This window comes from Drosophila sulfurigaster, chromosome 2R (assembly GCF_023558435.1).
Source record: "Drosophila sulfurigaster albostrigata strain 15112-1811.04 chromosome 2R, ASM2355843v2, whole genome shotgun sequence".
NCBI lineage: Eukaryota > Metazoa > Arthropoda > Insecta > Diptera > Drosophilidae > Drosophila > Drosophila sulfurigaster.
The window spans coordinates 37,210,946-37,223,058 of NC_084882.1; the positions used below are offsets into that span (position 1 = coordinate 37,210,946).

Sequence of the window (12,113 nt, forward strand, 5' to 3'; positions counted from 1 at the left end):
TCACCGCCGTATGAACCGGGTATTAGTTCAGTATCAATTGGTTGCACACACGCACGGCGAATTCAGCATGTTGATCGCATTGTAAACTGGAAGTGCGGCGACGGCGAAGTCGGCACGACAATCCAGCAGTGTTGTCGTTGTGAGCGAACGAGGGAGAGAGCAAGCTTGAAGCAACCGAGCAAAAGCGAGCGAGCAAGAAATTGAGCGACCGACACTTGTTCGCTGCGGACTTGTCGCCACAAAGCTCAGTCGCAACGACAACTTGCAAGCGAATGGAGGTGCTGGCTTCTTCTTCGGTCGACGTCGCCGCCGTGCAGCCTCAAAGCAACAATTAATAAGTTAAAAACAAACCGATAATCAAGTGCGCCTTTATGAAAAACACAAAAGTACGACAAGAAGAAGAAATAAATGTAAAGTGTGTTTATAATTTTCAACAAATGCAGCTGTCAAGTGTGTGCAATTTGTTGGTGTGCGTGAGAATGTGTAGTGCATATTGAAATGGCTTCAAGAGCAGCAATAAAATGATCAGCAAACAGTCGCAAAACGTTTTGTTTATGCATCCTGCAAAATGAACAATGTGCTTCTGTTGTTGGTTATGCGATTTATTAAAATCAAAATATTCATAAAAACACTTTCAATGCTGTGTGTGCATTTCGTTAGTCGTGTAGTATAGAAATTGAAAAAAATCACATTGTGCCGTCTTGGGCAAGAACTTGACTTGGTTGGGTTAACTAACTTTGATAAGATATGACGACGACGACGACACAGAGACGCCTACGACCAACTCGCACATTCAACTAGCTCTTATCGCAATAGAGATCGGGATCGCTCGACTACAGCTGCGATTGCGACAGAGAGACAGAGACAGAGACACAGAGTGTTCAGTTCGATTGCTAGCAGAGAGCTCACACCGGACGTTTAAAGGGATTTCCACGCATTTCCGATACGAACTCTCTTCGCATTACTCATGTTGTTGTGTTGTCGTCACTTGAGTCATTAGGCAAATCAGCGGTAACAACAGCAGCTGTAGTCGAAGTTGCGGCAACAAGTTGTCGATTCGTCGATTCAGTGATCAACTTTTGTTGACCCGTTTTATGTTTGTGTTTCCTTTTCAAATCAGGTGGAAAACTGGTCGGAGGATTTGTGTATCTGCTGCATCCGCTACTTTCTACCAAAGTTTACAAATTGCATAAACTGCAAAAACTGGTTAGGCTCTTGAAAACGAAAACGAAAAGGAAAAGGAATGGGTAAAGGAAAGGGGCTGGGCGGGCGGTTGTTTGGCTATCAATGAACTTGTCAATTGGATTTGGTTTTCGCTGATGCGAGGCAAAATGGGCAAAATCGCAGCTATGTTATGTTAGGTTCAGGGTTATTTTAACAGCTAATTGAATTTTTGCAACACGCTGTTGACAGCTGCTACAGCCGCAGCAACAAATGCGGCCAACGAGAAGTCGCATAAATGCTCTACTTGCTGCAACTGCAATTGCTGTGATGTGGCAAGGGGCAAGGGGCACCTTCAAGTCGCAAATAGTCGGCAACGAGACAGCTCAATTCATAAGCCAATGAAAACGTGTTAAGTACATAAAAAGTGCTCGATAATTTATTAAAGTAACACGGACAACCGACGAGTGAGGAAAGGGAAAAGAGGCCAGGAAGGTTGTTTGGTTGTGTCGATTGTGTTGTATCATTTGGGTTAGGCTCGTGTGTGCACAGCATTGGAAATGAATTGAATTGTGTTATATTGAAATGTTGCAGATGCAAAGATAAAGTATTACATGCAAATGAAAACGACAACGCGTTTAAAGTAAATGAAACAAAATAAAACCGTTTAAATTACAACGCCAAATCAACAAAAACATCATCCACAACGAATATTATTAACGTCGACAACAGGAGTAACAACTATAAGCTAACAAAATGCCCATCGTAGGACAGCAGTATGCCAATGGATTTCGTCCTTACAGCTCATTTCGAGTGCCTCGCAGCAGTTGTGGCAACAACAGCAACACCAACAACAACAACAGTAATCAAAATGGTGCCAACAGAACGTCGAGTAAGACGACAACTGTCAGCAGCAACAGTAAAAATAACACAGCCTTGAGCTCTTCCTGCTCGTCATCATCATCTCTCAATCAGCATGGAGGCAATATGGGAAGCAACAACAGCAACAGCAGTTTTAGCAGACAGCAACCATGGAGAAGCAGCTACTGCAGTAGCAATCATCGCAAGTTGCATCAGGAGCCGCTGCAACAGTTGCAGCTGAAGCAGCAACAGCAGCTGCAACAGGAGCGCAATGTGAAGCCGTTGACACCAAAGCTGATCAGGCGCATTGAGAACACGTGTGCTTCCTCTAACACCTCTGCCACAGTCTCGAGCTCCCGCTACGGAAAAGCCAAAGCGCCTGCGCCTCCAGCGAATCCTTCACAGACAGCTGCCAGGCAGCGGACAACGAATCAAAGTGCGTTGTCAAAGTCGCAGGCCGTAAATCAATCACAAAAGCGCGCCTACCAAGCCGCCAGCAACCTCACTCATCGGGGCGCCAAGGAGAATTGTCCGGCAAGGAATACTCTGCGCTCCAGCAAGAATTATCCGGCTCCAATGCCGCCACAGCAGACGCAGCCAACACAACAACAGCCGCGAAAGCTGCAAAATGATCTCACACCATTAGCGCAACGCAGACAATTACCGGCGACGCCTAAGTTGAGCCTTAGACAGCGCACAGTTGCAGCTACTGGCACTGAGGGAGGCGCCTCCTCGACGGGTTCAAGTGATTCCCACGATTCGCCCAGACTGAAAAAAGCGTACTCGAAAAAATTTCCCCAGGGATTGCCGTTTGAAGACGAGTTTTACGGCTGTCGTAATCGCTCCTACTCGCAATCCTCCAGCAACTATAGTTTCTACAGTTCTGTGGGAGCGCCAGCGACTCCTCATGATGATGACGACGAGGATGATGAGTTCCAGCGCAAGCCATCCACAGATGATGCGCTTTATGTGGACTTCTCCAAGGTGGTGCACAGTCACAAGCAACAACGACAGTATGTGCCAGCCAGCTCCTGGATACGCGCTTCTCCCGATCACGATCACGATAATGACGAGCTGCACAATGCAGTCACACTAACTCCGACCCAGCAGCGACGCAAGAGCGCCAAGTATGCGCGATCCATGCACGAATATCTCTACAGCGATGACAACCACTCGACCACGACCACAACGACATCGAAAACAAAACATCGACTCCCTGTCGTCGAGGAGCCCGAGGATGGCTACTATAGCTACGCAGCTGGCACTCCCGACCCACAGACTCCGCCCCTGCCTGTGGGCAAAACGGATATCTATGTGGCCGCAGCATCGTGGGCACCCAAGCCGCTCTATCCTGACCGCGTTTTGCTGCCCCACGCCGACTCCAACAACAATCGCAGTGATCACAGAAGCAACCAACAGCAGCAGCAGCAAACGCGACGTCGCTCTGAGCACTTGGGTTCCACGACGTGTGAGTATACGTGAGTATCTCCCATGGAGCTCCATGCGGAAACTGCAGCTAGATTCGAGTGCTGACCACCAGAGCATGTTTAAGCTCTTGGCTTTTTGCTTTTTTCCTCTTGCCTGCTGCTGACTAAGCGTTCTGTCTGTCAGCACTTCAAATTCAAGTCGTTCTCCACTCGTCGGTTGGCGTTGTGCCGCTATACCTCAAGATCTCTCTGCCAAATTTGGTCAAGCACCGCCGCCCCTACTTATAAAATTTGCGTCAAGCCCCAACTGAACTCGACTCAACTCATTAGGCAATCTTAGCGCCGGTTCAGTTGGACAACGCTCGAAAGTATTTCGTGTTCTACGTGCCGATGGCGTTGAATATGTGCTTGGCACACTTCAGGGGCCAGAGTGCGAGTTGTTCAGTTCAGTTATGACCTCATTGTTATTGGGAAATCGGATTGTAGTCAGCTTATCAAGTTTGTCAATATCAGGAAACCATTTGGACTGCGCTTCTTTTTTTATGTATGATGATAGGATTCTATTAGGTAGTTTTGAAGCTGCCAACTAAGATTATTTGTTATTAGAGCGCTCTTAACTGTTTTATGTGTTATCTGAAGAATCTTTGAAATGTCCTTTAGTGGAATATTTGGATTAAATTCCCTGCTCTTTAGCTGTTCTCTGCGCATTACTTTGTTTGACTAGAGGCTACAACTCGCTTCTGTTTTGCTTGTGAGCTCGTTTATCTGACGTTTATCGTGCTCCAAAACAAATCGGAACCGGACCTGTCTCCGTATACCATATACGCTCATAATTGATGCGACTACCGCCGGCAACAACAACACCAACAGCAACAGCAATCAAGCTGAGGCAGCAACAACAATGAAGTTGTCTCCATGCTCTCGACTCTGTCTTGACTTTTGAGTTCACTATTCTCGAGCAGTTCCGACAACTGCAAGGTAGCCCGAAAATTTACACATGCAACTTTGAGATTTGAGTGCTTCGAGTGGCTGCCCCTCTCCACGCTCCCCCCTCTCCTAGTCCAAAGTCGCCATTTGACTGCGCGCTGGGGAAATGTTTATGTGAAATGATTTGTATTTGTTTTTATTATTTTTATTTTGATTTTTATTGACTTCCTATTTAAGCATGCACCCAAAAGGTGATTGACTACAGACAGCAACAACAGAAAGCACCACAATAACAACAACACTTATGCAGTATCGAATTATCTTTTAGAATTCTCTTTGTGTATATCACAAAAATTGAATTTACTTCCTTTTTCAGTTGTTGCTGGGATCTCAAAACGATCGAAATTGAACGAACTTTTTTGTTTTGTTTCATTCGCGTTTTTTCGTTGTTGTCGCTTAACTGTTTGTTTTTTGTTAACTGTAATGGCCGGCTTCGGCTTCGACACTCCGCCTGACCAGTCGGGGAGAGCTGTGTGCACATTGTTGACAGTGCGCGGAGGGTAGAGTATTGAGTGTACACTGTACAGTGTACAGTATACATTACATTACGTTCATTGAACCTCGAGAGACGCGTGCGATCTTTGCTTGGATAATGGACGCCTGCATAACTGGCAAGCGAACAGACAGACGGACAGACAGACAGACTTGGAGACTCAATGGTGTCGCTGACTCAGCGAACGCTGCCTCTACTCCTTACATTGAAGCTCGCCCTGACGCATAAAGCGAAATCTTGTCGGCAAATTGTCTGCTCTTGTCTCTTTTATTTGCAATGCTCTCGTTTTGTTTGATCAATTGGGTGTCTGTGTTGTCATGTTGACTGTTGACTTTTGTCTTGTGTGCGCAGACGCAACCATCCAATGACCTTGGCGATTGCTGAACTCAAAGGCTCGCCGCTTCACGCCACGCCGCCCGCCCTTGATGCGCCTTGTCTCGTTTCGCTTTGCCACCCAGATCAATTTGCATAATGCCGTTACTCATGCGCTATTCGTTGTTGGTATTTATTCTTCATATTATTTACAATATTTGTAACGGCATTTTGTATTGTCATTTTGTCAAGCTTCATCATAGCTCCATCGACAAAAGCCACGACTCACTGCCGTTGTTGTCATCGCCTATTTGCTTCAAGACAAAACAAATAATTCCGGTTTCAAACCTCTCAACTTTTCGCATTTGACCGTTCTCGAATATTAGCTTGAATTTGATTCTACAACTTTTAAATTCGTTGCTCGATCTCGATCTTGATCTAAAATCTTGATCTGGGAAAGTTTCCAAAAGAGTTCAACTGAAAATTCATAGCTTGATTATAGAGCTAGAGAACAGTTAGAAACGTATCAAATATTTGAATTCAGATGTCAACTCCTTCTTTGTGTATGTTCGATTTCCATATGTGACGCATGCGTTTGCATTCAGTTCAATTGACGCTCTGAATCGAACAACAATAACAAAGCATTTACTCTGAGTATTATGCATTTATATATAAACACTAGCATATGGATACTCATGTGTGTTGTTGTGGTTGGCTCTCGGGAGGGGGTGGGGAGGGGGAGTATGGTTTTGCTTAATGTATTTATGGCATTTTCAGGGTCAGCGCAACAAAAATATATATCTCGTCGAATCACAACAAATAAATGTTTGTCGGCTGTTGGCCGCTGGCTGTGTTAACTGCTAGTGGGCTTAAAGTGTCTTGGCTCTGTGCCTCTATGTAAATCATACGAAAACTGGTTTTCGAATGATTAATTTCATAACTCAATAGCACAAACTAGCAAGAGCCCCAACAGTCAAAGAAATAATTCTCACATGAGTTGGAACTCATGGCAACTCTTCGCAGGCCATTTATGCCATTTAGAATCGAAGTCGGATGGTACGGAAAAATTTCACGTACTTAAATGTTTTTTTAACGATACGATGTTTTAATATTTACCATCAGCCATTCGGAATATTTTGTGGCAATAAGCAGGAAAAGGGGTTGTGAAAACTTGAACCTAATTGCGAAAATAAACGTCATGTTACGAAGACCTTTAGAAAAGAAGCTCTTAATATGGGTGCGACCACCTCATAATCAAAAAAATATTCGTTGTAATCTTCAAATTGAGTGATTTATCTATTTATACCTTAATTTATAGTTTCAAATGCAGTTTAGATATCGTCTTTATGCAATAAAGCCAGTCGAAGACAGTTGCCTTAAGCTAGATCTATAAGTTTTATAGCCGTAATACGTTATAATTTATTCCGCCCAAATCGCTCAGTTATTTATTAAGCTAGCTCTGGCTTTCGAGGCAAGTGCGTAAAGTTCCACAAGTTCAAATTGACGAATCATCATTAATATCCAATTAAAATACGAATATGTTGCCTCAAATGGTATGCTCTAATTTGCACGAGTCGCGTCATTAATCAAGACTCAGAAATTTACTCGTTTAAGAATATGAGCTATGAGAGCGAGAGGAGCTCAAAAACATTTTAAAATTGCTTTGACCAGAAAGCCAATCTCTCAATCAGTCATTGAGCTTCTCACTCGCTATAGATTTACGTATTCGTATTCTATTAACTACCGTATTGCCTTAAGAGGCAGTCAAAAATCTTTTGTTGTTCTTTCTGATGGTTGATAGTGCGATGCTGGCCAGAGTGGCAAATGATTTGAGCCTACATTCGATATTCATTCGGGCCGCTGACTTTTTGACTGTTTCCTCACAATCTGGCTTTAAAAGAGCGCAGGCGTTGAGCTGTTGAGCTGTTGAGCTCTGCAGCTGTCTAACCAGGTGTGTGTGTGTGTGTTTCTACTGATGTGTGTGTGCGAGTGTAACGTATTTGTAGTCAAAGTCACTTTCAGCTTCGTTGCGTTCTCATAATTTTTGTGACCAAATTTAGAGGCGCTCCACAGCTGATGTGGGCGAGAGTGAACCGAAAAATCAGAGTTGCCGCAATCGCTGATTGTCTCTCAAGTTGTTCAGCCATTGAGCTCTTGAGAGCAGCTGTTTCATAGTTGTTAGCTTATTAGCATTTGCTTGTCTTGGTGACTTCTTGGGCTGCCTAGGTCAGTTATCTGAGTGCGGATCGGATTTGATTTGGATCTGTAGTTGTTGCTGTCTCTGTTGCTGATTCATGCCAAGATCTGGCTGCGGCTCAACTGGCGGCCACTGACTGCCTGCTGCCCACCCGCATCTGCAGTTTGCTTGGGCGTGTCGTAGTCTCATGGGTGCGAGAGAGTGAGTGTGTGTGTGTGTGTGTATGTGTGTGTGTGTGTGTGTGCTTATGTTCCATTGATGTAATATGATGGGGCTACCGTTGTTATTGACACAGTTTCTGGCCTTCCTCGTTGCTTCTGTCACCGTCTCTGGGCTTTGGGTTCAGCTTAGTACTTGTAAAGTATTTTGACAGTGGTTGTTGTAATGCCCCCGGTTGGTGTCAAATGCCTTGCCACTTAGCCGAGTTGGCCAACGACGACGCACTCTCAAAGGCATGTCGCTTAAGGTGGGCAGACTGCCAACCAACCAAAGCTAACCAAGCACTCACCCAGTCAGCCAGCCAGCCATCCGGCCAAGTTGATTAACTTGATTGGTAACGCAAATTCGCATGTTCGCCAACACACGCCAAGAACTCAGGCGAGTTGCGAGTTGCGAGCAGCGAGAGGCAAAGCAAAGTAACCGGAGCAACAGCTTAGCTGTTAAGTAGCTTTCCATGTTGTGACTCCGTTTACTGTCCAATTCTCTTGCTGTCCACATTTTGTCTATAATCCGTAATTCGACAGTTCGCTCTGGGCGTTCACTCAAGGTCGGCCAATCATCCATATAAAATCTATTCTATGTGTGCACATTATTAAATAATACTCGATCACGTGTCTGTCTTTTCAGTTTTGATGAAAGCATTTCGTCTTCCCGTCGCAGAAAGGAGCGTTCAAAACGTTCGCATCGCAAATCGCCCGTCTCGGGCCGACGACAGCACAACAAGTATCGTTACAGGGACGAGACCTCGCACTCAAGCTCACGCCGGAGGCATCGGGATCGCGCCAAGGATGAGCGTGACAGTGGGCGCAACAATCGCCAATCACAAGCTAAGGTAAAAACTTTTCATTTTCTAAATACAAATGCGAAACAAACGAACATTTAGGCTGAGAGCAACGAACCAAGAAAATCTAAATCAAATGCTAAATGCTAAATAATAGGTATGGTAAAAACAATATTAAGGCTTTCTTACGAACGAATCCCAATTCAAATAAGTACATGATCAAGTTTTCTTTATCCTTTTGTACCCTTGTACCCACCCTCTATGAGGAGGTTATGTCAACTGACTCTCTCACATCTCGCTTGCCAATTTTGTTCCCATTGTTTTTTGTTTATCTGTAAGTTTTTTTTTTGTTTGTGTCTCTCGTATTAGTTATCGAATTGCATTCAGAACATGCTGTTCTTCAAGCGCTATTTAGAAAAGTCCCAGCTGACTGCCAAGCAGTTTGAGAGTTCTCAAATTCCATGCAACTTTAAGATGCGTGATCTTCCTGCCCAGCGTCGAGGTGGACGATTCGACAACCATCGAGATCTACTCTTGCAGAGTTCATCGATGCGTTTCATGCCGTACGTGGATGATTGGATCGTCGTCGAGTACTTTGCTGATCACGATAGTGATTATCTAGTGAGCATCCACAATTTACGAAATATCATTTACCTTGTGCACCTGACCACAGTCTTAGCGTTAATGTCATGTGCCTGATTCTTCTTTGATCTGTCCACTCATCCATTCATTCGTTCTCTTTGTACAACATAACAATCGGCAACTTATTCGCCAAATTGTTTTAAATATCTCTTTGCATTTGAACAGAGTGTTAAATGTATGTTAGATTAACATTGCATATCCCAAATACTTCATGATAAGCGATAAGCAAATACCATAAAAATAATAGTCATAGCAGAAATAGATGGCATCTCAGATTAAGATACTACGTCGACTTCCCTGCGAGATGATGCGACGGTGATGTTAATCTGCAGAATAAATTGCTCTGCTCTCGCCTTGTGTTGCCATGCTTTGCCTTGCCTTGCCTTGCTGCTGACCTCGATTTGTTTGATTCAATTGATCATTCAACGACGTTCACAGCATATTGGCTGACAGATGGCGAGCGGGCTGCGCAGAAGATCTCATGCCAGTCAGTGCTAATTTCGCCGCCAATTGGGTGGCTGACCACAATATATCGTGAGTGGATCACGCACAATTACAATTACAAACTGTTAGTTACACATAGACTCGTCGTTATTCAAGATTCAGTACTTTCGGCAATTGGAGCAACAGCACAAGCAATATGCGCAAAAAACGGCGGCTGTGGCGTCAAATGGAAACTCGAACAGGCAAAAGGACTCTGACAGCGAGGAAAACAGAGCTGAGATCAGTCGCTGTTTGCTTTTGAAACGTCAAAGGAATCTATTCGACTTGGTGGCACTCTGCGATATGCCCATGGACCGATATGTCGGCGACAATTGGATTGTCGAGGAGTACTTTGTCGATCACACTGACGATTATCTAGTGAGTGAGCGATTGCTCGTTCTCTCCTCTCTCACATTCTCTGTTTGTTCTATTTTCCCTTACTCCTCTCCCTCTATGTTGCTCCCTCTCTTGAAACATCTTTGCTGAGTATCTGCAGTCTGCGCATGTCTCTCTCTCTCTCTCTCTCTTTTGTCAATTCTGTCGTTTTAGCTTTTTCCCGTTAAATTTTGATTCCAGAGCGGGATATAATCGAAGATTTTCCTGTTTTTGAAAAGTAACTATGAAATTTGTAGACGATCCTTTGAAAATTTAGAATATTCTAAGTTCACTTTTCAAAAAATTACGATATTATCTTCTTTTCAATGTTGGCTGTATGTTTTGTAATCCCGAAAGTTCGCAGCACTGCTCTCGAGCAGCAGCTGATCCGAGAGATGCGCGCGCAGCTTCTTCGCCTATCGCCTGTGTCTGTGTCTGTATTTGCCATTTGCTCAAAGATTGTGCTGCTTTCTTTGGGATTTCGTATTTGTGGCTGCCTGCCTTGCCGCCATTGGAGAAAAATTAAAAATACCACACACGAAAGCCAAACATACAAACGAATTTTAGTTAGCGCTGCTTGTGTTTTTTTTCCGTTTTCCGTTTCGCTTTTCATTTTTCTCAATTTGAAACTGAAACAGAAACAGATTCAAATATTCGTTCTTCGGATGTGTATCGTCGCCCATCGTCGTCGTTGTCGCTGTCTTTTCAGGCCTTTAGCTAACTTAAAGCAAAGGTACGTCGTCGTCCACGATTCGAGTTTGTGGTCCGTGCTCCACACGCGGATCTTCCTCTCTCTCTCTCTCTCGCTCTCTATCTCTATCACACTGTCGCGAATTTGTTTATAATTCTACATGTGTGTGTGTGTGGTGTGCTTGCGTGTATGTGTGTGCGTGTGAGGTGTTTAATATTGGAAAATTACTCGTATGTAATCATTGCGATTAAGACACATAACATAGAAAACTCTTGGGGTAACTGCTTACAAAATTTAAACGAAATCGAAATTGAAACTGAAATGAAACAATTGTTAAGCAGCACGCGTGATATAATCAGGCAGCAAGCCCAACAACAACAAAGTATACAATAAGAGAATTTAAGTGCTTTAAAAATAAAATTGAAGCACCTAAAAACAAAACAAAAAACTACAAAAGTGCCGCAGTGTCGTCAAATAAAAAATAACATCACATCGATCGTACAAACCTACTAAATGTACTTGCGCAAATTTACCAAATTGCTTCATAAACTGTCTGAAAATATGCAAATTCAATTCGAATTGGAGTAAACGTGGAAATGTAGAATGCGTTAAATTTGAAGGCAGCTTCAACTTTGCACTTTGCAAAGTAGATTACGATCAGTAGAGTCAGAGATCAAGAGATCGATTTCTCCCAATGCATACATGTAAAAAATCAGCGGTGAAAAATCAAGAGGGCAAACAGAAAATCAAAACAAAAACGCAGAACTAATAAACATCAACAGCAACAACTACAAATGCAAATCGGAGCACACTCTCGTTATTTAAAGTGTCTATAGATACTTGTGCATGCATGTAGCATTCGAGATCAGCAGCAGAGGGATTATTCATCTCATGCTGATCTTTGATGCTACCACCTCTTCTTCTTCTTCTTCTTCGTTGATGAGAAATCTTCATTGGGTATTTTTGTAATGTTTGGATTTATTTTTGGTGCGCGCGCGTTATTTCCACAAAAGCATAGCAAAAAAGAAAAACATCGAAGAAATGCTAACTAGGAACATTTCGATTTACAGATCGTTTTGTGTGCATGTGTATTTGTCACATATAAATTCGAATAATTCACATTATTTTGCACTTGACAGTTCTTTGCTGGAGGTCTTACTGTAGTTGATGTAGTAGCGCACATACTATATAACACATATAGTACATATTTATATGTACTGTCTGTCTGAGTGAACATTAATATTTCCATATGTACCATATATAATATACGACTGCGCAAATTTACGTTGTCGTCGTTTTGTTAAAAATAAAAACAGATTTTGAACCGTGCACATAGCAGAGCAGAGCAGAGGGAACTAGCTAGAGACGAAGCCGATGGCAGATATCTACGATATATACGAGAGTATAACATCATCCAGATACATAAATAGTTCGCTGGCTGGCAGGGCACGTCACTCACTTGGTCAGAGTCGCGGAACAGATCC

The 12,113-nt window shown here is 43.4% G+C and overlaps 1 protein-coding gene across 1 annotated transcript; it reads left to right on the forward strand.

The window, feature by feature from the left end:
- The first annotated feature begins 1,917 nt into the window (after positions 1-1,917).
- Positions 1,918-3,504, forward strand: LOC133836863 (hybrid signal transduction histidine kinase M-like). The gene has a single exon (XM_062267451.1). It carries the CDS (start codon positions 1,918-1,920, stop codon positions 3,502-3,504), a length of 1,587 nt encoding a protein of 528 aa, XP_062123435.1.
- Positions 3,505-12,113: the final 8,609 nt, after the last annotated feature.

Bases quoted from the DNA above. Each gene is read 5' to 3' on its own strand.
- LOC133836863 (XM_062267451.1), top strand. From the start codon at position 1,918: ATGCCCATCGTAGGACAGCAGTATGCCAATGGATTTCGTCCTTACAGC.